Source organism: Hyalella azteca, unplaced genomic scaffold, assembly GCF_000764305.2.
Source record: "Hyalella azteca isolate HAZT.00-mixed unplaced genomic scaffold, Hazt_2.0.2 contig15061, whole genome shotgun sequence".
NCBI classification, from domain to species: Eukaryota; Metazoa; Arthropoda; class Malacostraca; order Amphipoda; family Hyalellidae; genus Hyalella; species Hyalella azteca.
In genome coordinates this window covers 14,006-41,242 of record NW_025944926.1, presented here as the reverse complement: position 1 = coordinate 41,242, position 27,237 = coordinate 14,006, and the positions used below count along the sequence as shown (strand labels likewise).

General features: G+C 36.9%; 1 protein-coding gene across 1 annotated transcript; it reads left to right on the top strand.

Moving 5' to 3' along the window:
• The first annotated feature begins 11,702 nt into the window (after window positions 1-11,702).
• LOC108670923 (neuropeptide F receptor-like) lies at window positions 11,703-23,093 on the top strand. Its single transcript, XM_018158418.1, has 2 exons — window positions 11,703-12,233; window positions 22,521-23,093. The coding sequence occupies exons 1-2, from the start codon at window positions 11,703-11,705 to the stop codon at window positions 23,091-23,093; spliced, it is 1,104 nt and encodes a 367-aa protein (XP_018013907.1).
• Window positions 23,094-27,237: the final 4,144 nt, after the last annotated feature.

The window sequence follows — 27,237 nt, the reverse complement described above, 5'->3', positions numbered from 1 at the left end:
CTTTTGAACAAACTAAAATGCGTATTTTTCCAGCATTTACCAAAAAAATTTTCAATCACCTCATTCGATAAGTCTTGCTTAATTTAGATGATTATTAGATGAAAAAAGTTCTAGCGTAAGGGTGAAATCGTATTTCAAATCCAATGAACAAAATTCTTCGAATCCAACTGTCTCCAATTATTAATTTTTTTTTTGTGAGATGGCGCGAGTTTATTCCTCATTCATGTCCCCGGAGAAAGAAACTCAAATTGATTGGGAATACGCTGGAAAATCAACTAACTGTTCATTATAGTTCAAACCTAAATAAAGGATGTTGACACGAATATAAAACTCAGTATTTTCTCGTCCTCAAGCCTCTCTGAACCTGACAGAACCTACAGTGGGCCAAAGCACCGGCGCTTAAGCCACAAACATGCCGGAAACGCATCACTAATGAGCAGAAGTCTTCCTGTCCCCATCAGCGCAAGACGCAAGAGATGTTAAATCCAAAGACATGTTTGCGAAAATTAGCGAGCCTCGTGAGGCTCACGAGCAGATGGCAGTGATTGCGAATGTAAACAATCTTATGCAATTGACAGGCGATCTCTAAGTGCATTAATGACAACACTTTGATGCAACACGCAGACACAAATTATAAGTGTGTCGGAAACTTTTAGGGTCATTTTTAATTTAAGAAATAGAATAGATTAAATATTTGAATTTGTAGCTTGAGTGAATAGAAATAATTTGACAACAACCTAAATAATAATAAAAACCATAACTCTCAATGAGAAAAAGCACCAAATGTGTAACTATAAAGAGCAACCTTTATTGCATTTTACATTCATAGTCACTAGCAACCAAATAAATTAGTGACATAAGAGTAAACAGTGGGGGATGAATAATGTAATCAGCATCGAAAATGTGATTCTCAAATAAACACAAACACGTTATTAAAATAGAAGCTCGTGTGAAACAAGTGGACCCAAAAATAGTAAAGAGTTCAAGCGGACCCTAACACCGAAAAAATCTGCGCACATTATATCAGTAATTATTGTTTATTATCGACCTCCATCCAGTCGGAATTGGGCGAATTGATGGAGAGCAGTTCAAGAAGAAAACTCTTACACTCATGAAGCTTTGCTCGCTTTTTTTTATCTGACAATCATCTGATTTTTGCAGTAATTGAAGTGACGGTTGACTTGATACATGTCTGAGACTTGAAATGACATGAAATATGTCATTTCATGACATATATCGTTCTAAACATTTCGAATACAGTGACACGCAAAAGTATTGGGTACATTACAGTTTTCTTCATATCTCAAGTTAAAGTGCAAAATTTCACCTAATATTCGGTCAGTATATTGCTAATGGTACTGGAAACATTATGTAGAAAGGATATTAAACGGTAAGCACGTTCAAAATGAACAAAAATAACTTCTTTATAAGTATTCAAAATTCGTTTTTCGCTTTAGATGTTCCACTAATCTCATATCGTTATTTAATTGGCAAATCAGAGCAGTTTGTATTTACAAGATTTTGTGTTCCGGTGAAGATACTATTCAGCTTCATGTTAAACATTTAATTTAAAATGGCTTAAACTCGAGAGTTAGCGGCAGATTTGCATCAAAAGGTCATCGATTGTCACAAGATATGTAAGGGGTATCAAATACTATCCAAGGAGCTTGATATATCATTAAGTACAACTGTACAATTGGAAATTTCGTCAGGAAGCAATCATCCAGACGACATCATTCGAGCATGCTGTTGCAAACCTTCTAAAACCCGATCGTCCAAGGAATTTAACAGACGGTAATGCGAATTGGATGAGCAGAAAGGAATGGGAGAACCCGTTTGTTTGTTGCAGAAATCGACCTGAAGGAAGTTGGGATTTATGTAGGAAAGGACACAATCAGCAGAGCTCCAAATCGTACTGTTCTTATGTCAAGATCCTCACGAAAGGTTCCGCTGTTGAAGTAGCGACACGTGAGAGCCTGTCTGAAGAAAATTGAGCAATAATGCAACTTTACTCATAACGCGAAGTTATGTTATGTTATGTTAAAACATACGGGGAGAAACCACAGGTATGTTGGGATATGGTAATCTGGTCGGACGAAAGGAATTCGAATTTTTCGGAAAGAATTCAGCTACCCGGATGTGGCGGAAAACCGGCTCAGCGTTCAACAACAAGAATACCATTCCTACCGTGAAGTTTGGTGGCGGTTCGATTATGATCTGGGGATGTTTCTGTTCAAAAGGTCCTGGATAATTTGAAATTATTGATGGCAGGACGAATGGGCGGATGTACAGAAAGATTCTTGAAGCGACCTCTTCAAATCTGCCGATTATTTGGGACTTTGACGTGATATTGTGTTACAAGATGACAATAATCCCGAACATAAAGCCAAGCTCATAAAAAATAGCTTCAAGATAAGGAAATTGATGTTCTTTCTTGGCCTAGCCAATATCTAGACCTCAATCCCATTGAGAACTTGTGGAAATTACTGAAGATCAATGTTCACAAAAGGAACCCAAGTAATATCCAGCAACTGAAGGATTTCTGTACAGAAGAATGGCACAAAATATCCGCAAATGTATGCAAGAAACGCGCCTGCAATTATAGGAATCGAGTGATAGATGTACAACAAAATAGAGGATACGCAACCAAATACTAAATTGTTGTATCCAATACTTTTGCGCGGGATAATTTTTATATTTTAATGGATAAAATCTGAACAATAACTTACTTTTCAATATCCTTTAATAATAATGGTTCTTGTACCATTAGCGATATACTGACCGAATATTAGGTAAAATCTTGCACTATAAGTTGGGATATGAAGAAAACTGTAATGCATCTAATACTTATGCGTGTCACTGTATTTAGGAACCCTCAATCCCCAGTAACATCACTCAAATTCTTTCCAAAATCCCATGTTGTCGGCAAATGATCCATTTAGGCTACCAATAGCACTAGTTAAGCGTGATCTGACTACTCAGTAAATGAAATATGTTTAATCAGTGATACAGACACTAAGTAAGATCGGAGAATTCACTAATTTAATTGACAGATACAGTTCGATTGAGGCCAAGCTGCTAAAGGAAACCGATTACGCACTACAAAAACGCGAATGCTCATCGGTCAGACGACGATGAAATCAAATGATGCTTCTCTTTGGTTTTGAAATAAATTAATTTACCATCACCGTTCGTGCTATTTCATGGCAAATTTTTGTTGCGATTATTTCTGACTCCCTTTCGCATCAAGAGATTTATTTTCAATCTTTGACCTTAATTGGAACAATAAATTAAGATATGACTGCGGATGCTACCCATTTCGGCGGCAGATTCAGCGTGTAACACCTCACATTCTTGAATAATTTCAGTGGACTACAGAGACAGAAACCTAGAGATAGAATACATAGACGGACCATGCCTTCGTAAACCAAAGAATTTGCTCATAGTACACAAAATTAAAAACTGCAGCGGTTTTTGCCAATACACTTAACTAGAAACATTGTAAACATTAAAATATTTGAAAGGAAAATGAAATGTCTTCGAGCCTTACTAAGATTGAGTATCCACATGCGTGAAGTGACATAGACGGTGCATACAATTTAGTTTTTCCAAGTTCAACCATACGGGTGGATAAAAGATGATATACCAAGACAAATTGAATAAAAACCTGCCGAATACTTTTTCTGTTCATCTTGGAAGGCATCAACACTTGAGCCTCCTCAGAAGGACCTCGTTTTTAGCCCGCATAAGAAATCTGAGTCGACGGAAAAGGAAGACATTTAGCCATTGGAACGGAAAGAAGTTTCACTCGAAAACGCAAATGCTGGCAAAAATAACAGACTTGTTTTCAGAGCAAGCAAATAAAGTCTTTGAGACAATACGGTGGCCAGAAGAGGTTTACAACAAGTTCAGGATCCTGCTGAGTCTTCTCAAGTTCCAGAAAGAGCTCTCTCGAGTTCCAGAAAGATTGAGCAAACAACATGGGAATGGATTTATCTCCGAGCTTTACTTAATCTAGAATTTACCTTATTCGTTCGTATTCCATAGACTTGATACGCAAAGAATAGGGTGAGGTTTGTTGTTTGAAATTAATCTTAAATTTTAAAAATACCAATCTATTATAATCTGTCCAGATTTTTGTTCTGAACGAGCAGTTCATTGTTAACACTCCTTCGGACAGATAATTAGTAATTAAGAAACACAACATTTTGTTCGCATCACTCCAACTTGTAAGCTAAAAAAACGACAAGTTTATTACTTACAATTAAAGCATATATTGAGGATAGTAAAATTATACAAAAAATAAAGTTAAATTTTACTTATGAACAATTTTAGGTATAGATAGACCAGCACATTCTATCCTTCGACAAACATGATCAAGTATACCTATTTGAGCCACGCGGCTGAGATGGTGACACTGAATATATCAGTTGAAACATCGTGAGAGAACTTCCAACCGTGCGCTCCATGTATCTATGTGGCAAAAATACTAGCAAGGGTGTGCGGAAGCTGGCACAATGTTCATATCTCAATTGATTAATAATAAAGACTCTATTGTACAAAAACTTATTGTACATATGCCATATTAGATTCACTTCATATCTGAAACCTAACAACTCCATTCCATCTAAAACCGTCCGGAGCTCTAGCGATCTCAGGCCGGCAGATACAACAGAGAACGCGTCTGCAGGCTACGTGGCACCCGATAGCCGAAGAGTCCTGAGGAGCCGAGTGATCTATGGCCACATAGATCACCTCCAGACAGCACTCAGCTTTGTGCGGCTCACTGAGAGTTCGGTATTGTGTGGACAGCCTTTGCAGCGCTTCATGATTATGATGATTCATTGCACTATCAATGAGGCTCAATAGTACAATACGTTGGTGTAGTAGTATTGAGTGCATGATATGAACTACAATAGTGTTTCTCAATAACCTTGATCATATAAATAGTCACATTTCGTGCGTATCACTTCAATTAAAGACCACAGATTTTTTCCCGTTAATTAAAATTATTCGAGCATAGAGCTCCAGTAATTTAGATTTAAACAAAAAATGTGTTCAAATGACAATTAGAGATCATAAATATTTTTTGCTTTCAAATTTTGAAATAGATTTGAGAAAATTCGGAAAAATTTAGGACACTTCTTCAATTGAAAATTACCTGAATTAAATCTTCATACAATTGATATACTTGGTGATTTATTCCTTTTCTTGCGTTTGACAGTTTCTTCAGTGTCCAGTTCGTGGTACCGTAATGTACATGTTAAAATAATATCCGGTAATTAAATTAGTTATTTGCCAGTAATCGTTAAGCAGCAGAAGTCAACTTGTAGTTGCATGTATTGATGTAATTTGACCTTCAATAGTAATGCGCATGAAATAAAATCAAGGAAGATTTTCGGCAATATTACTAAATCAGAGAAAAGATTCAACATGTTTTCCAGGACTTGTCATCGAGTTAATCGAATAGATAGAGCGACCGAAATGGGCTGTCATGGATGTTGACAAGTTTTTGAGATACAGAACATAGAGATAACATAATTGGCCGTTACATTGAACTCGGAGTAAAATTGTAAAATTTTCTGAGCCAAATTTTCTGAGTAAAATTTTAAAATGTTCTAATCCTTATTTCTGAAAACTTTAATTGTTATTATAAGTGATCTGGGTGAAGTTTTAAACCCGATCTTGAGCATCATAAATGAGTTATGGTGTTGTAGATGGCGATCCATATTATGCTTAGAAATGGTCATTAAGCTGCCTGAAGGCTGATGGCAAGGCGAGTACTGAAATACTAATATGGCGTCTTGATAAATAACTCGTTTGATAAATAAACAAGTTATATTCTTTTCAGTTAATTGACATGTGACAAGGTTAGCTGATCCAATTTTGATGCATTTTTCTATGTATAAAGTTATGGTCATTCTTAAAAATGTTGATTCAGAACGCTTTTTTGTATAATTTTGTCAGCACGCAGACTGAAGTGCCATCTTACTCTTGAAATTTCCTAAATTTTCTATCAATTATCTTATTTAAAATTGTTGTCAACATTTAGAACCTAGAGAGATTAAATATCAGATCGCCTATAAGCCAAAGTAGAAAAGACTTTGCATAAACGATAGATAATAGAAATAATTTGATAAGAAGAAAGTAACTAATCATTCATAATACAAGGGTTCGAGTTAAATGTAATCAGAAGTAATGTTTGATAGGACCTGTGCTGCGGCGAATGATTCAATATGATTTTATCAAGTTATATTTCTATGTGAGCACTAGTATCCACGGTTGCAACTCCGAAATCTTAGGCGGCGCACTTTTCCCGAATTTTACGACATTCGGGCACGGGAAAATGTCCATTCTCGTAGAAACGTTTTCTAGAGGAGAGCTGCCTAGGAATATTGAATAGAAAACATAAGCTTAACACTTTTCGGTTAGTAAATTAGTGCTCATAGCATGCATTTTTGATTGATTTAATTTCGTTCGCTTTATTGGTTTGGATGATGAATTCATTATCAAATTTACCTGAACGTTATTTTTGCTTGTTAAAACTGGAACCGATTATTGATCTTAAAGCTATGTTAATGACATGGAACTGATACATAAACTTAAAGATCAACTATTCTGTGCCTATTTTATAAACTATAGTTAATATTATCCATAAAAGTTACTAACACTCGGGAAATCTGCGGGAAATAATGGAAGTTTTTCTCCAAAATTTCCAGTCGACTGAAGATTAAGGGAAAATACTGCCAAATTTTCAAGTTATATGATGTCTCAACGTTTTAGTGCATTCGATATTAGTATTCAAACGACCGGATATGCTATTCATACGACCAAAACGCGTGCACGCGTCAAATAGATATTATTTTCTCACTTCACACTCGACAATACCAACCTTCAACTTTACCTGAGGTAAGGTTGAAGCACCCTAGAGCCTAATAACTAGTTCAATCTCGATCAGAGGGACAAACGAGACGAAGTGCTCTGTATTGGCTGGCTAAGCCTGAAAAAATGCTATTACACGCAGTAGTGCGGATAACAATCTTACAGTGTGAGGCATGCAAGCAAGAGAACATCATTGAAACATCCTTCAAAGACAACACGTGTGAGAAGCATTAAGGGGTTAGTCTAAGAACGAACTTCTTAGAAGCAACACTTCCGGTGCTTGAACTTTGCTGCAGACTCAGAAAAGCGGCGAGAAGATCAAAAGAGCAGCCGGGGTGTGAACACTAACACTTTGATACATGCACCTCATTAGGCAGCAATCCGCACCACGACTTGCGTTACAATTAATACTCCAGCGAAGTGTTTTTATTGCAGTAATACTGGCACTTTGATACATACACCTCATTCTGGCTCACCTTGCACCACAACTTGCGTTTCAATTAATACTAAAACGAGGTGTTTACGTACAGTTACGCGCATATTTATTGGCAACTTTCAACTCTAAATTTAATTATTGCACCTATGTCCAAGATACTGATGAAATATTAGTGTTCTTGTATTAAAATGCTAGCTTGTAATCGTGTAAACTAATTTCTTACCTTAAAAATATATTATTCATTTAATATTTTCAAGTATATCTTATTTTGTAAATCGATTGTTATTTTCCTCGTGCAAAATTAATGGCAACCTTTACATAAAATAAATTTAACTCATCATTGTTGATCAAGAAAATTCTAGGTTGATCTGAGGATGACTCTACAACATATCAGAACCTTGCAAAACACTATGTGCCTATACTATAAACCTATACGCCAAGTTTGCGCTCGCTCAGTTCGTCGTTGGAAGCTGTCGCATAAACACATCTCCAAGATTTTCTGAATTCAATTATAGCGAAGACTTCTGAATACTAACAGGACATAAGGAAGTGCGTAGTTGAACTACACAACAAAGGGAATGGATATCGAAAAATATCATCAACTCTGAATGTTCCAATTTCATCCGTAAGGAATATTATTGTCAAGGTCAAGGAAAGGTGGGACCACTGCTAATCGAGCACGAACCGGTCGTAATCGAAAATTAACCGAAAGAGATGTGCGTTCCTGCATGAAAATAGTAAATAAAGACCCGAAGATCATTTCCAAGGAATTGCAATCACATCTGGCTAGTACTGGAAAAACTGTGGATGTGTCAAAGTGCGACGCTACCTGAACCGTGAGGGCCTTCACGGGCGTGTACCAAGCAAGGATGAAGCCACTGTTGAAGCTGAAGCCACTGTTGAAGCCAATTCACAAGGAGAAGCGTTTTGAGTACGCCAGGAAGCACATCGATGCTACTCAAGCAGAGTTCTATAATATATTGTGATCGGACGAGACAAAGCTTGAACTTTTTGGTGTGAATGACAACCGCTTTGTATGGAGGAAATCTGGTTATGGTCTGCTGGAACAGAACACTCTACCTACTGTGAAGCATGGTGGTGGGTCCATTTTGTTGTGGGGATGCTTTGCTGCTGCAGGTACTGGGAATATTTCTGTGATAGAGGGCATCATGAATTTTGAAGGATATCAAGATTCAAGACATTTTAACTGATAATGTTAAGCAATCGGCAAGAAAACTGCATCTTGGACGGGCATTTGTCTTTCAACAGGAAAACGACCCTAAGCACACAAGCAAATCTACACAGAAATATTTTGCTGCACAGAAATTGAGAGTGTTGGAATGGCCTTCCCAAACCCCAAATTTAAATCCAATTGAAAATTTATGGAGGGAACTCAAGAGGCGTGTTCATAAAAGAAGACCCAGCAACATCGAAGAATTGAATACTTTTTCCATGGAAGAGTGGCGCAAGATCCCTACTAAAACATGCCAACACCTCGTAGAAACATACAGGAAACGTCTGTCTACTATCGTTGCTGCCAAGGGAGGTCACACAAAGTATTAATTCAGAGTTGCCAACAATTTATATGCTTTTTTTCAAAATGTTGCCATTACTTTTGCTTCTGGTGTTTTTCTAATAAATATAAATACAACAAAGATCTAAAGTTTTACTATCCGTTATGCACAGTAATTAGATGTTCTTTGAACAATTTAACTGAAAATAAATGCAGAAATTGCAATAAATGCTTCAAATTATATTATTTCTCATATTAAATTTTTTTAAGCGTGTTGCCAATAAATATGCGCGTAACTGTAGCAGTAAAGCTAGCACGTCGATACGTGCAAGTCATAGGTCGCACCTTGCACCTATTAAATGCTTCTCTATCGTCACTGAATACAGCAGTTAAAACTCGTTGACAAACAAAATAATGAATCATTGAGGCTTATTCTTCATCGAGTTCAAATGAAGGCTGCGCATTGACAGAATTTGTAAAATAATTGCAATGAATTGCACAAAAATAATTAGAAAGTTTGCTCGCGGTAGGCAAGGTAATAATCGTATTTATTACCATTGAATGCACAGTCATCAAATGCGCATCAATCATTCTAGACGTACATTAATCCTAAATTTATTTTTAACTCAACACGATAAATGCAGAAGATATCTTATTCCCATGTTTGCCACGAGAATCGTTGCGCGATTCAAATCTGTAACTGAAACTATTTTGACTGCCAAGTTTCGAATAGCTCTGACCGAGAAATGTAGAATCCTTAATTCCTCGACATCTAGATATTTTTAATCATTTTGAATTATTGCATTAATAACAGAATTTCTATATTGAAATGCCACTCTCAATTGTTGAGGGCACAAGTTACATTTTTTGGGGGTAAAGGAAGCCATTATTTTATGACGACAGTCAGACGGAGAGCCGAACGCAGGGACGGACAGTCGATGGAAACATCAACGCTCGATGATCGAACGCCCAATTAGAGGAACAGTACATGGCAGGCTGCCCGTAATGTACCTTTGTTATAGGAATTAAGCAGGAATAGAATATTCGATTTTTAGATATAAGGCCGATAACTGTTGTTATGTCATTTTATTTTACATATTATTGTTGTTATAAAACATAAAAAAAAATAAAAATTAAATAAATAAATAAAATAATTTTTGATTCTTGTTAAATTAGTCTAAGAACTCTCATGCACTATGATTAAAAGTTCAAGTAGACATGACCATATCCAGAGTGATTATAATATAAAACGACGGGCAAACATTGTTCCTGTAGCCACGGCCGGCAAAGCTCCACGGCAGGCAGGAAGTGTCACGGAAAACACGGAAAAGTCTACGGGAAATGCCACTAATATTTAAGTATCATTTACCATAAATCAAATGGAACAGGAATGTTATCATAGAAGGAATTATGAAGGAGCTGCTCGTAAGCATGCCAAGCTAAAAACATTTGACTAAAAAAATGCATTAACTAATAATACTTAGTATCGAGTGATAACAAAAACGGACTTCAAAAACATAATTCATCACACAGTTGATGTTCCACAATTATATCTTCTCAGGCAATTAAGCCAAATATTACGATGTGATGAAGTTTGTTCGAAAAATTCTAACAAATTGGTCGAAAAGATATTATGAGATGAAGAGAAATGAAATATAAATCTATTGACAGATGTGAAGATTCTGGACTGCTTAGCAGGGAGGCTCCAGGTGAACCGGTTACGTCCTCCTGTGCGAGTCACTTGGCTATAAATTTCATGCAAAAAAAGGCAGGGGTCAGCTCATGCTTAAACATTTTGAAATAAATTTCCGACCTTTCAGCTTAATTTTTATTTAAATAAATATAATGAAGACTATGGTAATATTCTTTGATCGTTTGAGGCCATTTCGTGTTTGAGGCATTTAGCGGGGCCGCTAAATGCCGGACTCATGCGACACGCAAGCGGAACTTTGTTCGGGGAACCTGGTCGGCATATATTGGCGTCATCTGTTTGCTGAAATTCAGTTGAGCTCAGCCAGCACGGGGGATGGTTGCGCACGCTCCCACTCTGGCGTGCGTACTGCGAGCTCGTCGTGATCTTCACCACCAAGGCATCCGTGCATTTTATACATAGTTTTTCTCAACATGCGAGGGACAAAAATGTGCATTCCTAAAGATATTAATTTTGCCTTAAAAAGTGCTGTGTAATTTAGAAATAATAAATCGGACTTTATTTTTATATAGAGTTTCAACAGTTTTTCAAGTTTCTTTCTGTGTAATTTGAAAATTTCATCAAAATTTTTCGATGTTGACTATAATTGATCAAGATCGCTACACAGAAAAACAAACACGAAGATGAAACAATTCTGGATAATTGAGCTTAATTTCCCAAGTCATGTATTGTGTTCAGGTAAAAAAACTTACCAGGTTATTTGTAATGGTAGATCAAATCGAGAATTCATGGGCGCCTACAAAACTTGAATTTAAAATGCAATTCCGTCCAAAATGGCGTTCCGATGCTAATAAAACATTCGTGGACTTGAAATGATTAAATTATTGTTGAAGCAAATCAAAAATAAAATGCACTGTGAAACTAAAATGAATGGCGATTAATAATATGAATAAAAAGTCAAGCTGCGAAGAATCTACATGATTCATGTTCATCTTCCCTAAACCTAAGAACAGCGTGCCTAAACTTGGGTAATTCGGAGGAAACACTGACTTGACTATATATATATTCAATTTATCAAATTCCGTATATATTCAATGTTTCTATATTCATTGAAACGTTGAATATAAAGATAAACTCATGAATTGTGTCACTCTATTGCTGACACTAAAAAACTGAATGCATTTATGCGAACAACAGAGACGTACCAAAATTACTTTGGTATGGATTTGCTTGTCACAGAAGAGCAAGATTCAGGCAGCGAAGAAAGCATTGGGTCACCAAAAGAAACATTCTTGCACCTTTCAAAAGTTAGCTCAATTCCTATGAATGTGAGCGACTTGAACCTGTCGCGCAACTTGAGCGTTCTGTGGAACACGAGCGGTGGCCTGAACTTTGACTTGATCCTGAAGTTCGAGCGCAATTTACGGCTCGACGGAACTCTGCTCGCCACTCTTCTGCTCGTTTACGGCGCCGTCATCACCGTGGGTGTGGCAGGCAACTCGCTCGTCGTGCTCGCCGTCATCAGGAAGCCCGCCATGAGGACCGCCAGAAATGTCTTCATCATCAACTTGGCCATCTCAGACCTGGTGCTTTGTCTGGCCACCACTCCACTCACGTTGCTCGAGATCGTCCCTCAATACTGGCCGCTCGGGGACACCCCCTTCTTGTGCAAGCTGGTGGGCACTCTGCAGGCCACGTCCATCTTCGTCTCCACCATATCCATCACGGCCAACGCTCTCGACAGATACTATGTGAGAAATTATCAAAATTAAGCCAATTTACAAATATGGGTCATTGAGTTGTGTAGACAAAATCAATTGTGTTCCATCAGCACGGTTGGTGTTGATGAGGCACAGGACCACATTTTTAGGTATGACTTTATTCTAAATTGTTAATTGTTAGTAACTGAATTTAGCATTTATTGGGTTGGATATTGCTTAACATTTGGGAACCTCTTATAAATAATCGCTTTTTTTCTCCATTTTAATTTCATTTCAAGTAATTTCAACGAAAAAAGATCCCTTCAACCTTCATTCAACACAAAGTCTCCTATTAACTTCCATTTCAAATTTAAAGTACATTATAATGGGTAAACTTATAATAAAACTGTATAACGATAAATTGAACATTATGCTCGTACCATTTTAAACAGTCATTTCAAATCGAATGAATACAACGTTTCATGATTCCAGAATTGAAATACAATTTTAGATTACAAGTCCGAGCTCCAAACACACTTCATAAAATAGATCGATCATAGAAAAGTAAGGATGAGAGCACATATTTCCTCTGGAAAGTTTAAGTTTAAGATTTTATCATCAATATTTGGTACATTTTTATCGTATGGTGACCTAGTTACTGATTGTCTTCATCAAAATCACTTTATTGAATCAATCCTTCCTTCCGTATTTCCCGATTGGAGTAAGAGACTAAGTTTCGAGGCTTTTCTAAGAGAACAAAAAAAAAACTAAACTTGCGATACATTGTAAACTTGATTTATATGAACCAAATTATGCCTACAAAAAATTTATTTACATCAGTTTACTGATTCTGCTCTACTAATTCGTATCTTACAGCTCCGTTCGGGCTTTACATCGCATAAAAATTTCTCTGCGTGCTCACCCCGCATTCCTCTTTCAGTAAATACTAAAATAAATTTCATGTATGCATACACATGAACTGCAAGATAATGTTAAAAAATTCATGTGAGCTTTCGCCAGCAATATGATGTTATTTATTAACTTCCAACCTAAATGCTGTTACTGCAATCAAAACTTGTTCAAGCCATTCAACATGCAATTTTCATCTCACTCATTTTGAAATTTATATGATCGGAAATCCCGGCGTTGCACGAAGTATGCAATCTCTGAAAAGTGACGAAAATTTCATCAAATCGTATTTCCATTTTTTTACCAATTCATATTTCAAAACGTTGTTATACATGAATTTTCATGTTCAAACCCATATCGAAGCTTGAACTCCATCAAAAACTATGAATTTAATTGTATTTTAAAACATTTATTCTGCTTTCAAAACAACAGGACGTTGCTCGATAAAGATAATCACAATTTTTGTTAAACCCCGTTCTCCACATCCCGTTTCCTAGAATTCTGTTAATAATTGCCAAATTGAATTAGTGTCAATTAATGAAAGATACGTTCCGACAGTCGTTTAGCACGGATCTTCCACTGAACTCCCGTTTCGAAATTGGCGAACATTTTATTTTTTTTAAATAAGGTACGCTTGTCAAATAGGAATATCATTTCAATTCTTAAATTAAATTTCACCATCTATGCCATTATTTAATCGTAAAAATTTATTAGTTTTGTGTGCAAAACAGTGGCCAATAGTTGGCCATGCTTTCAAACACGCAAAATTCGAAAATTTTAGATTTCAACTCGTCTATATGACTTTTGTGCATATAATTTATAATACAATTGCGTAGTAATTGCGTAGTCAGATATTCTTATATTTTGTTCGTTATAGTATACAAAAAAATCGAAAGGAAACAAAATCCAGCGATACTGAGACATTGTCGATCAAATCGTAATTCGCAATAAAGATTCAACGTGACCGAGTTAGGCAACGATTATTTAAATAAATGAAGAAGTTAAAGGAGGTAAGCAAGTGAAGGTTTCATCTACTTTATACCGGAATGGTTAAGATTAAAAGCTAATGGAAATAATTCTTCACGATAATCCAGGCGAACTTATTCCAATTTCACTTAGCTCAAATTCCCGAGAAACTGGAGGAGGCCTGTGGTGCTCTGTTTGATATGCGCACTCTGATCTGGAAGTCGTTCATCAGACTCCGTTGAGCGAATTGTGAAGGTACGCCGTGTGCTCACGTACGGTGGTAAAGCTTGGCTGACTGACGTAACAAAACATTGCTAGAGGAACGAATGACGGATAATGCCTAAACGGAGTGAGATCAAATTTTCTCCGGTTCATTCATTGTTCACTCGTAAACGTTCAACGAGATTGAAAATTTTCAAGAAAAAAATATAAAACTGTTTCTTCAGAAACTCTTGCCATTTTCTGTTCACTAAAACAAATATTTTTAACAAGTAAGATAAATTACCATCTTGACCAAGAAATTCATCATCATCAGGATTCATCATTTCATTACGTACAAACGAAAATGATGCCTGGAAATTCTCGTGAATGATAAGAAGAATTTAGTTATGAAGATTCGGGACCTCATCCAGAGTCAGCATACAAATGGAAAGCAGGCTTTTGTATTATGCTGGAATTATGTACGCAGATTTGATGAATGATGCAAACAACAACACCGAGAGCATTGCGATTCCTTTTCGAATTCAGCTCATCGTTCAAACAAGTCAGAAAAAGGAATCCCTAAATACCCCAATGTTCAGAGATTGTTTTTTTTACATTTTACAGTTTCACACAGTCATTAGTTAAGTGTGAAACACAACAGACGTAACAGCCAGTGAAAAACATGAAAAGTGGGTCCATAATGATTTGAACAATTGTAAAATTGTTGTAATTGAGCGGTAAGAATGAAAATAATTAATTAATTTCTTATACTGAATGTTGCATGACATATGTATCTAGGTCTCGTCCCAATACCCTAAAAGCAATCAAATTAGCACATTTATGGCAAGTATTTCATGCATCCAAATGACCTTGGCCATGTCTGTCCAAAAACTCGTTGAAAATATCCGACATGTCGTAGACTCGGCATGCTTCATGTCATTAGCACTTAGGCTTTTGCTCGGAGGGCGAAAGCTCTCGAGCAGAAATGGTCAGTCGTTTCGTTGCTGTCAGCCCGGAGAGCAGAAGCATTTTCTTTCCTTCTTCGCTAGGAAATGGATCCAGAATAGCAGAAAATTCTGCAACAAACAACGTCGAGACAAAAAAAATCTTATATTGGCTGTCAATTAGGATTCAGAGCACCCAAACCACGGTGAATATCAGAACATAAAAAATGCATGTTAATATTTTTCAAGTTACGCACCCGTCAGTCGGCTAGCCATCAGAAGTTAACGGTAATTTTTAAACCATTTCCTAACGAGTAAGGTAATTTTGTTCGCAAAATTAGGGGGTACTGGTGTTAATTTCGGTAGTTCATATCGTGCATCGGTACAGGAATATATTGGGTATCCATTATACAAGTTGCGAATAAACATCATCGGTGATAAAAACGCATCAAGCAAAATGAGCATAAATACAGGGTGTTTCAGAATTAAGTAACCCTTCTAATTTGTTAATAAATAAAAAACTAAGAACGTTATGAAGTTGAAACTTGTTTTATTTAAAAGAAGAACATTTTTATGGTAATATTGTATCCTAGTTTTTTAATATAATATCTTTTAAATGCCCACCACAATTGTTTTGACAAAATAGTCGAATCATGATGAAAATTTAAGGCTTGATAATTAAACACAAATTTAGCAAGCTATACAGGATAATGACGTAACTATGATGCAATATTACCATGAAAATGTTCTTCTTTTAAATAAAATAAGTTTCAACTTCATAACGTTCTTAGTTTTTTATTTATTAACAAATTAAAAGGGTTACTTAATTCTGAAACACCCTGTATATAACGTCGATACAATTCGAAAATTTAATACAGATTGCGTCAACGTAGCTTGAATTTAGATTAATTAGACTGATTTAGTAGATTAATGGTCTTAAAAACTAAATGAATTTGCGAAATCCTAACTGAAATTACATGAAATTGAATTAAAACAGTACATTCGAGTAAGTTTAATCGGACATTGGCGACAAGATTCGAGGACTTGCAAGGGCGCAGTGAAGCGTTGCTTCGTATAGCGTCTGAGCTGCATTGTCTGAAGAGCAAGATGGTATGGACTCAATATACCGGTTGTCCAAAAAAAAAAAAGATATTCAACTTTGAATGACTGTAACTCGAAAAGTAATAGAGTCAAAAATTTTTGGAAGGTCAGGATTTGTTCCCAATGTTTTTCTCCGCCTCTCCACCAAAAATAAGAAAAATCGATGTAGCCATAAACGTTTGATAGAACTTTCAGTGACATGTGCTAAGAGGGGGGTGCAAAGGTGTGGTAGGAAGAATCAAAGGGGGGTGGGAAGGAGTAGGGGATGGTAAAAGTAAAATGATCCACGCGACTGTCCTCGGGTATACATAAGGTGCTAAGGTGCGATACTTTGTCTTAAAGTATATAGAAACAGATGATCTGGCAACGTTTAGACCTAAATTTAGGATGGGCATATGCCACTTCCCAGTCATTATTTGATTCCTGACGAAGCCAGCCGCTCTTACTCTTGGCGTATGCTTAGGTTACACATTAATAAAATATCTATGTTAAATAGCAGGAAAGAGTTCCGTTGTAATTTTCTTCTGACAGCACGTTTATGGCAATAGCTGCGTATTTCAATATAAATTTATTTATTCCAAAACCCACTAACTGAATTAAGCTAATAAGAAATGTGAATGAAGATATTTCATTAAAATAAAGTAGATAACACAAGGGAGATTGCATGATGAAGATAATACAGATAATATGGTGGGTATAATACTGGCGAGATGGTATATGTTGGAAATAGTGGAGTAGATGATCTTTGAGAAAGTTTTAGGAACAAGTAAAAATGTATTGTGCACAACTGCGACGAAAACACATTCATGTAGCACCCTAAGTAATGACCACATTATTTTGTGTTTACAGTCGAGCGTTCTTACAATTACTTCGATTGAACTGAATACATTATATAGTGCGTATCACAAAACATAACACAAAATGAAATAACATCTTTAATACGTCTATGGCAGAATACATTATACAGTGAGTATCACAAAATATAACACGAATGAAAAAAACATTCGTAATACGGTAACATTTCTATGTAAGTAGAGGTTATTTCATGACTGAAACTTAGTTCTGTCGTTGACACTGACGTACATAATGAGAATCAAAACAATATAGCGGCCGTGAATTGTCACCGAGACCTAATGCAGTTGAGACGACGATAAACAGGACGTCACTCTTGTACAGACTTTGGAGTGAAATTGGTGGCTGGGTGAGTATTTTGTAAATCACAACCATGGTAACAATTGGAAAAATTATGCAGGGGGATTTTAGGATCTAAAAATTCAAGTCATGAGAGATTAAGTGTGATTTAGCATATAGCAAATAGTTTATTAACTTTTTTGGATTCTGCCATGGTTTAATTTATATAATTTGTTCGGAACTTTGCATCAATTGTATGCTATAATCTCAAATTATAATAAAATTATGATCAGATAAAGTTTCAAGTATACTTATTATATTATTGATCCGCCCCATTATATGACAGGCAAGGTTTTAATCTCTTCCATATACCATGTAAATTTGGTAGTTTTATTGATTATCATGCCTGTATTGTTAAAGAACTGATAATAGAGCTGATCTCGGCAACATTTTCAAATAAAACAGCATCAATTGACATCGATATTTGATTTTAATTCCACAAAAAATTTATTCACTATTTGTTTATTTCTGCAATTTCTTGTGTTGAACAAATTCAACTGGGATGAAGTTGAGGCTTCAGTATAGTAAATTCAATAAGTTTCAATGACTGAGAATAATTACCGTATTTAAGCAAGAAAAATCACTGTATAAGAGTTTTTTATCACAAATAATGTCAATCGGGTTCGACCTTGAGCTGCCGACTGGTTTTTATTGCCGTGGTCTTTCTTTAACGACCTCACCGAAAGCCTCGGTGACAGCCGGCGGTCGTGCCACCCGACCATACCGGCGCAGTGAATACATTGCCTGCCGTCTGTCGTGCCTCGTCTGTCGTGCCACCCGACCATACCGGCGCAGTGAATACATTGTCTGCCGTCTGTCGTGCCAACCGACCATACCGGCGCAGTGAATACATTGCCTGCCGTTGAGTTACCTTGCGAGAGAACCTAACACCAGAATCAGGCTTAGTCGAGCGGCTCATGTTAGTTGAGCGGCAAATTAAGGGCCTTGCATAAGGAGACCAGAGCGAGAGGAATTAGCTTCGTCGGAAGTAATCGAAGACGCGCATTACAAGTCAAGCTGGATTACCTCCGCGGAATTGGGAACGAAATGTGGTAATGATTCTCAATTAAACCTATGAAGCAATAGTGTATTCTTGACGACATAAATGTTCTTAGAGAAGTATATGCATGTTTATGAGGCATTGCAATATGTAAATTGCTGGCCAAGGTGTATAAGTGATAATAAATTATAATTGAGCTCATGAGTGTCCTAACTTCATGAGATAAGTACTTAGTTAGGTTGAATAATACCAGGTTAATCGAGAATTTAACAGCAAAAAAATTTCCAAGTAAATTCGCCATAGTAATGAAGGCTTTCCTTCATTGGGTTCGTTTCCCTCACGCGGATACTACAATTATTAATGAACACCAACAATGTACTTAAAACAAGAGAAGTGGAAATATATGCATTAATAGATAATACAAGACGCAAACAAGTTGGCCCATTGGCTGAGAACTCTAACTATCCTCCGGATGGATCGGCGATTTCTTGACACAACGGTTAAAAGCGCTACCCTGATTCACTGAATGAGCAATTGTCCATGTGGCGAACCCTACACATTGAAAATGATAATACTTCAGAACTGACTGAGACTATAATCATTTAAGCACGTTGATAATGGCCTCGCAATTAATATCATCACTCAATAGCTACTGAATATCAGATATGCACAGCAGATTTTACTGCTTAACTTGAATTGATTGAGTCGAATATCTTACCAATAAAGGCAGGGTGTGTTAACTAGGAACCTAAGTAAGTGAAAGCGTAATTGTTATGGTGAAATGGGTGGCTCACAGGAGGAATGTTCCGTAACGACTCGTCTAAGACCCGGTCTATTTCTTTCGTCGAATGTTTTCAATCGGTGCCTTCTACAATTTAATTTACAACCTTACAACCATCTCGTAATCGAAAACGTTTCAAAGTCCAGTTCCATCATCGGTTAAAAATTAGGAAAATGTATAAGTACTTTCAAAAGAAAAAGCATAAACAACATAAAAGAAATGAAAATTTAATTGCTAAAATAACTTAATTGTTATTTCAAAATACATAAATCCTACTCACCAGTAGTGGCACCCAGAATCTTAAAATCGCTCTGCGACAGTCACGTCGAACTGTTGAGCGCGAATTGAAGCGCGCAGAAGAATAGGACGGGCCGGGTGAGCCAGCAAAACTTCAGAAAAAATTATATCTAAGGTGCTTAGCAGCCCTGATGTTGAACTTCATGAGATAAACTTCATATTTCTGCATTATGAAACTAATACGCTTTAAACTTAAACCGGTACACCGTGTTTAAAATAATATTCGTATCAAATGAAATGCGGGCTTCTGAAATTTATGGCGAAAAGACGCAGTTCCCGTGAAACAAATGACGGCGGCTCAGCCCTTCGTTCAGTCGAATAGAGCCCGAGAGGCACGCCGCACAGATTACAGGAAATGACCTCCGAGTAATGATACACGTACAAATTGGTACAGGTAGAGATTACACTTGCGCAATGGCACCAGTACAAATGACCGGCCATCAAGACCAAGTACATTTGTACAGGTACATGTACAATTTGTACCTGTACAAATGACACTTGCGCAATTGTAAAGGTACCAAATTTGTACCTTTAATGGCCCACTTACCTGCCGTTTCCGTGGCCTACAGAAAAATATGGCATGTGTTACTCCTACATAAATTTAAGAGAATGTAGCAGATATGAGCGGTTTCTACTAATAAACTAGTTGTAACTAGTTATAACGGTCAAATGAAAAGCGGGACTGAACTACAAAAAAACTTTAATGTGTGTTACAAGAAAATATTGGAAAAATCCCTGAATATTGGTTGAGATGACTAACAAAGATGCTTCAAAATTCTGAGGTTTTCCTTTTAAACGTTAAATTTAACAAAATTTGTATTGAAACGTGACCAACAAGTTGGCAACGTGACCAACAAGTTGGCAACGTGACCAACAAGTTGGCAACGTGACCAACAAGTTGGCATGGTGTCATCACAAGGACCCAGCGACACTCATATCGGGCAATAAAGACTGAGGAGGTGTTGATAAGTTTATGGAGCACTTCAGAGACCGCGTGACCACTTCAGAGACCGCCTAAACGCTCACAGCCTATCGCGTCGCTGCCTTAGAAGTGCAACAACTTTATCCTTAGCTCTCGAATGCGGCTACTCAAACACCGTTAAATGATTAATGCTTGCTAAGAGCGGCATGAAATAACTACCTGTCCTGTATATATATCGAACACTATTTTTTAACCCTCTGGAAGAAGATCGCATTTCCCTGCTTCATTTACGATTGGCAAGTTGAATCCTGGTCGACATTTTTGCTTTCGAATCGAATAAAGACGACATCCAAAAATATGGTCCATGTAAACTCATGAACTTTCACATTGATGTGTCACAACGTAAATAAACACTAATGTCACAGCAATGTGTCTGTGCCAAAGAACAAATTTTCCGAGGTATACTTCTTCATAAGACTTCTCACTATTCAGCCGCAAGAAGAAAATGTGTCGTGTGTTCTTACTTTCTGCTGAAACACATGTTGCATGCACTCAAAACGGCTTATATAATGAGGTGTTTAACTTCACCAGGTAGTTAAATGAATTCATTTCAAACTCAGATGCAACGCACTCACAGTACCCACTGGGTGGGCAACTACAGTTGATGTAACCTGATCCCTTCAGTGGACAACACCAACTGGGATTTATGATATTCTTCCACAGCTCCTGTCTCATGATTCACGAATACGCTCACTACTCCAGTATTGAGTTTGATAAACAAGTGTAGATCGGTTTCAAAGTTCAATTAAGAACAAAGGCTTCTAGATGACTACCATTTAGATTATTTTAAACTATTATTTTGGTTCAATCCATTTATTACAGCATTTTAAACGTAAACGCGAATTGAGTTTGTATCAGGAATTCATATTTCAGTTTAAAAATTTTATGTCAAACCGACTTTTTTACTGCTGATTTTCATGGTCATAATTCATCTTTACTTGAAATTTAGTTCCAAATTTCTTCAAAATCGTTTGCGGAATAAAGTTATAACTATGTAAATTTTTGGAGTGACTAAAACTTACAGCTAATATCAAGGTGTCTCAAGTGGCATGTAGCTTTACATGCTCTGAAATTACCAATTTTTATTATTAATCGCAAGAAAAATTTGAAAGCAGAGATGTTGTTCAGCGGATCAAGAGGCTAAGAAGCTCTACAAATGTCCATACAAAATTGTACTTGGATATAACTATCCAGTTATCATGTACTAAAATGAATTATAATACGCGTATAAGTGATGGATATGTTCTAGTTTATTATAATATATCTAACGAAACATGTATAAAATTGATCTAAAATATTTAGAAAAATGGGCCATAAAATTCATCTGGTCTTGATGGCGATGTGTACCGAAATAAACGCTTCAATTCAAGCATTTTCTACAGCTTCTTCTAGGAATTACAAAAAGCAGAGCGGAGACAAGCTTGCGGTTTAGCGTAATGCATTCAGGCCGCTTTAGAGTTCATGAAAGACGCTGGGGAATTTCTCAGCACGCGGGGCGCCAGGCCGTAAAGTCAAGGAATGAGACACAGACATTCCTGTCCCGACGGCGATGAAACTATGGAGGAAACCAAACGAGAAGTTTCAGCAAAAAAATTTACAGTAAAATATTTAATGATGCTTTGAATATTTTTGAAGATTTTTGCTAGAAAGCGAAACAAATTTCGAAGGAATTTATTTATTAGGTTACTTGAAAAGCGCTCTTAACGGGCATATCAGACTCACATGCCATTCTTTGAATGGTAGTGTAGGATTAAAATATTAACTCAAGTGAAGCCTAACTTCAGAGAGATTGTGATTTCAGAAAGAAAATTATCCTGCCAAATAAGAGCGATTTTCTAGTAAAGCATAAAAGAAGAGATATTCGCATACATGAAGTTAAAATTATTCTATGCTGCAATTTGAAAGGCTCGACCTTATTTTCTGTAACATAATATCCGCATTAATTGATATATTTCTATTCCCCCAGGTGATTCTTCGCCCGACGCGTCGCGCGCTGGGCACCTCGGGGGCGCTGCTGACCTTACCGGGCATTTGGGCGTGCGCGCTGTTGCTGGCGATGCCACAGTTCCTCTTCAGGACGCTGCAACACCACGACATTGGCTTGCCAGGTCTCGACGCCGTCAACTTCTGCTTCGAAGAATGGCCTGTAGACCACGGACGAGGATACTACAGCGTCTTCGTGATGCTCGTGCAGTTCTTCGTGCCTCTTCTCACTGTCACCATCTCCTATGCCAGGATTGTTCATAAACTTAAATTCCGTATGACCAAAACTGTTGTCCGAAACGGTAATAAGACACGAAAAGACGAAACTCGTAACAGGAAAACCAATATTCTTCTTATTTCAATAGCGATTATCTTTTGCTTATCGTGGTTACCTTTGAATATGTACAACATAATTGCTGATTTCTCGAACCCATTCGGCGATGACACGGACGCCATGTTGATGGTGTACGCCATTTGTCATTTGTTAGGCATGTCATCTGCCTGCTCCAATCCTGTGCTTTACGGATGGCTCAATCTCCTCCTCCAAGAGTGGTAGATTTCATCGAGTCTAACGCACCGTTTAAAATATCTAATGGTTTGATGGATCTTTCACTGTACGTAAAATGCACATCGGTGTGAAGGAGAATATGGTTTCAAATAATTATTTCAACTGCTGGAGAGCTTTTCCACAAATTAGTAAGCCTGTATGAGATATGAAGAACCTTTGCTTTCAATTATGAATTGTGAGCCTGTCAAAATACTTGATACGATCACATCACTGAAATAACCCTTTATCCTGCATGTATCATTGACTTGTACTTACTCTATTGTAGAATCCTTGTCAACCATCTGCTTGAAAGTTGTACAGCTGCTGCTTCAATTTACTTTTTTGCGCTATGCGCTGCCGGCATGTGATGTGAAATTTTAAAGGCATTCGCAGGTAAATGCGATGAAACAGCAATCGTTACTTTCTGCATGTTTTGGCAAGATATTGATTTTTTACAAATGCTTTATGATTAGTAGCGTTGGCTATTAGATTAACCTCTAAGTAGAAAACAATGTAAAGCATTATTTGTGATTGAGATATGATACTATCCTTGTATTCGTAAGTAAATATTATCAAGAGGCAATCAAATAGACATGGAGACATGCTGTCTAATTTCCGAAGTCGCTAAGTAAGGTAATCATTAAGTGATTTGACGTAATAGATTATTATTTTAAAAAAGCGCAGTGATTCTCTCTCATAATGTGTTCCGTGATTACTCGTAATTCGTGCTTCCTCTAGACTGTACTGAGGTCAGGCTCTCATTTGCGCATGAACAGAAATCTAATAAAAGGAAATTTTCAGTTTAAATCGTAGCCGTCATTGGTTCACTCTTGAATACCTACAAGCATTGTCACGGGTTATAATTGCCACCAATTTCCGAGTTCAAGAGACAAGAAAAAATCAAGGTTACAAGGAAATTTTTGCCAGCGAGAAACATTCTACTGAAAGCATATACTTCACAAAAATATTTAAACATAAAAAATACCTTTTCATTTAAAAAACATAAAAAATACATTTTCAAGGAGTTCTTTCTGATATTCTTCATGAAATTATTATGAAAGGCGATTGCAATAAAACATCACTACTACGAACATCGTTTGGTAGTCATCATCTATCTTTGCGTGCTAATATCTACGCGTCACTGATAATGATACAATTAAATTAGTTGCTACAATACCTCAGAGGATATATTATATATTGTCAATTATCCTCCGTTGGCACTCCGAGCAGTCGAATAAACCTGGATGATAAGTTGACATCGGATCAGACTCTTAAGAATGTCAGAAGGCTAGCCTGAGTCTTGGTTGGCTCGTTCGCCATACGTTGGATGGAATGTGTGAGAGATCGTGGTCGGGAGTCGATCTAAATTAACATGCATGAGAACGATTAATGTTATTTTCCGAAGTGAGGTAAGGAGGTTGAGGGAAAATCTCTGCACGTGCCCCATTCATGCACAACAGTTGTCCAAGTTAACTTCAAAAATCTAGAGACGTCACATAATATTGCATAGAGCATTGAAATTTTTTAATTGAGTTAAAACATCTTCAATCTATAATAGAACGGAATGGGACATCGATTTTGGCCAAGGCACTTCGAATTATGACCTGTCCACGCACGTGGCTTGCAATTTTTAGACTTTGACCCATTTGAATTTCATTTATTCAATGTCAGCAAATTATTGCAATGTTTTTACAATAAAAATTTTAATAATTTTATTGCAATCTGAATTCAATATCTTAAGTTTTCATCAAAAGACTATGTAATACATTAATTGCTGGAGAGCTCAAACTCGCTAATTTTCCATAAACTCGCTCAAGTAAGCATAAGACTTGCGTTGAACCTTCCTAATGAAAGATCAATATATATGTTCTTCTGTTACGATATTACTGTATGCTTCACTAAAATTTTCAATAAAATAATGATACAAGAAATATTAGTTCAATAAAGCTGATGTGCATGATGATATATTGATATTCGTTGTGTTGCTTAATAAACTTTTATATTTGACGGTCCAAAAATGTAGCCAGTGTTTATTGCCTAGTCTGATCTCGACCTCATCGCTTCCTCGAGAAGCTCAATCAATTACCCGTCGAGTCAGGCGCTTCACTCGCGTCATTCATCATGTCGAGCCAATACCTTCCCAGGCTTCCGTCCTCTCTTTAGTGTTGTTCTCTTCTTACCAGGCAATGTTCTCCCAATGAACATTAGTTCTCCTACAGGCTTTCTGTCCGACTTGTGGTCGGCCAGGTGCAAAAGTTACACAGAAACAAGCTTCATTAATGTGGAGACTTTTGTCCAGCCTAGAGCAAAGAAGTGCCAAAAATGATCATCCGGCAAGTTTCATTCTTCTGTTGCAGGGACATTAATTGGGAGAAGACGGTAGGCATCATACTTATTTCTACGTAGTCCTGAACAGAATTTTTTTCCTGATATCAGTTTTATTACTTAGCCATCATTAATGTTCATATTCTATTGAAGACAGACAGTAGTTTTTCAATTCAAAATAGAAACGTATATGAAATCAACAAATTGTCTGTAGTGTGTCTCAGTAATGCGGCAACGTACAATAACGACCATCCGACAATGACAATGTTATCAATTACAGTGGGAATCGACAATAATCGAATGTATCAGTCCGTACAATATCGAAGCTAATAGTAGCGTTTCTTTTTAGAGAGAACAGAAGGTTATTGCAGTCTTTGATGTCATTCCTTCGTGATGTAATTAGAAATTGGCTGCTGTGATGGCTTTTCTTGCCGCTTGTTCATCCTAGAATTAGAGGAAGGAATTGTCATTATAAGAATAAAACTTTTACCAAAGTAAGACTATGACTCTGTTTAAGGAACTATACTATATATATATATATTATATATATATAGTAAATAGCTAGCAGGATAAGAATTGGATGCATGTAAGGAAGGAAATCGAATGTCTCACCCACTAATAGGTTTCTTTTATTGAAGCGGACTGATTGCGATTAAACGTTTGGTGCAATTGTCCCTACTTCGCATTTTCGTGTGCACAATATTAATGAAATCATATAAGAATGACATTCGCATATTTTTTGTATCAAATTACTCGTATTTATACTTCACGAGTTAACTTTTCAGAAGATTTTGTACTCTCTCGTCACGCAATTAAATGGCACAAAAAAAGTAAATCTTACGTTCATCGACAGCTTTTGACTTTGATGCTGATCAATGCGTTCGTTGTTCAGTTTCCTCACATTTGCGTAGTGTTATCCATAAGTAAAAATCCAATGAATCGGCAAATCCACTCATGACGGTACTGAATTTTGCGCAAAATGGCAGCACGTCGCTTCAGAGCGCGCCGATGTTTACGGGTAATCACTTTCAGCTGCTGAGGCTCTAATTAGCTTAGATCTCATATACAGGAAAGAATATAAGGTAGACGATCCATGAGCCTGTCCTATCAGCCTGTGCCATTCATCAGCCAATATCAGGGAAGCAAGTCAGAAATACATTGGCTTGTCATATGAGCAGAAAACTTAGCAATTGACGGCGAAAAAAATTCGAAATGAATCTCTCTTAATGAAAACGTAGGCAGTTGCTCAGATTGGCTCACAACTCTTGCACAAAGCAGCTTAAACCTTAATTTTTATACAAGACGGCTATAACATTGAAGAAAAAAATTTTGTCACTATTTCAATCAAAAGTTCATATTCTCTGATAATTTTATGAACGAAATGGGATTTAAATATAGTCACATGCGGTGAATTCAACAAATCACTATAATAATTAAAACAGAACGGTCGCGACCAGTCCCAGTTACTGATCAAGAACTAGTCTTCAACTAGAGTGATCAAAATATCTACAAAACAATATTCATAATTTATTTCAATAAACATAATTTCCACGGAAGTTATAGAAAGAATCGTATGCGGTCTAAACTTTAAAAGCGCTCAGTGTGAGCGATGAAATTAAAAAAATATCGACGCAGCCGTGCAATTGGAAAGAGGCAGCGGAACAAACAAGGCCCCGTAAATCAGCTCAAACTCGTAGCCATCATCTCGGGCAGTACGTCACGATAACACCGCTGGGTATCAGACACTTGAAAATTCCCCGAAGGAAAGCATGATTCCGAATCCGGAAACTTTGAGCCAGGTCTTTGGCGAGAATTCAGCGCTGAGAGA

Excerpts from the sequence above, each read along its gene's own strand:
- LOC108670923 (XM_018158418.1), top strand. The coding sequence starts at position 11,703 with ATGGATTTGCTTGTCACAGAAGAGCAAGATTCAGGCAGCGAAGAAAGC. Across the intron at positions 12,234-22,520 it reads ACGCTCTCGACAGATACTAT|GTGATTCTTCGCCCGACGCG; the intron begins GTGAGAAATTAT and ends CTATTCCCCCAG.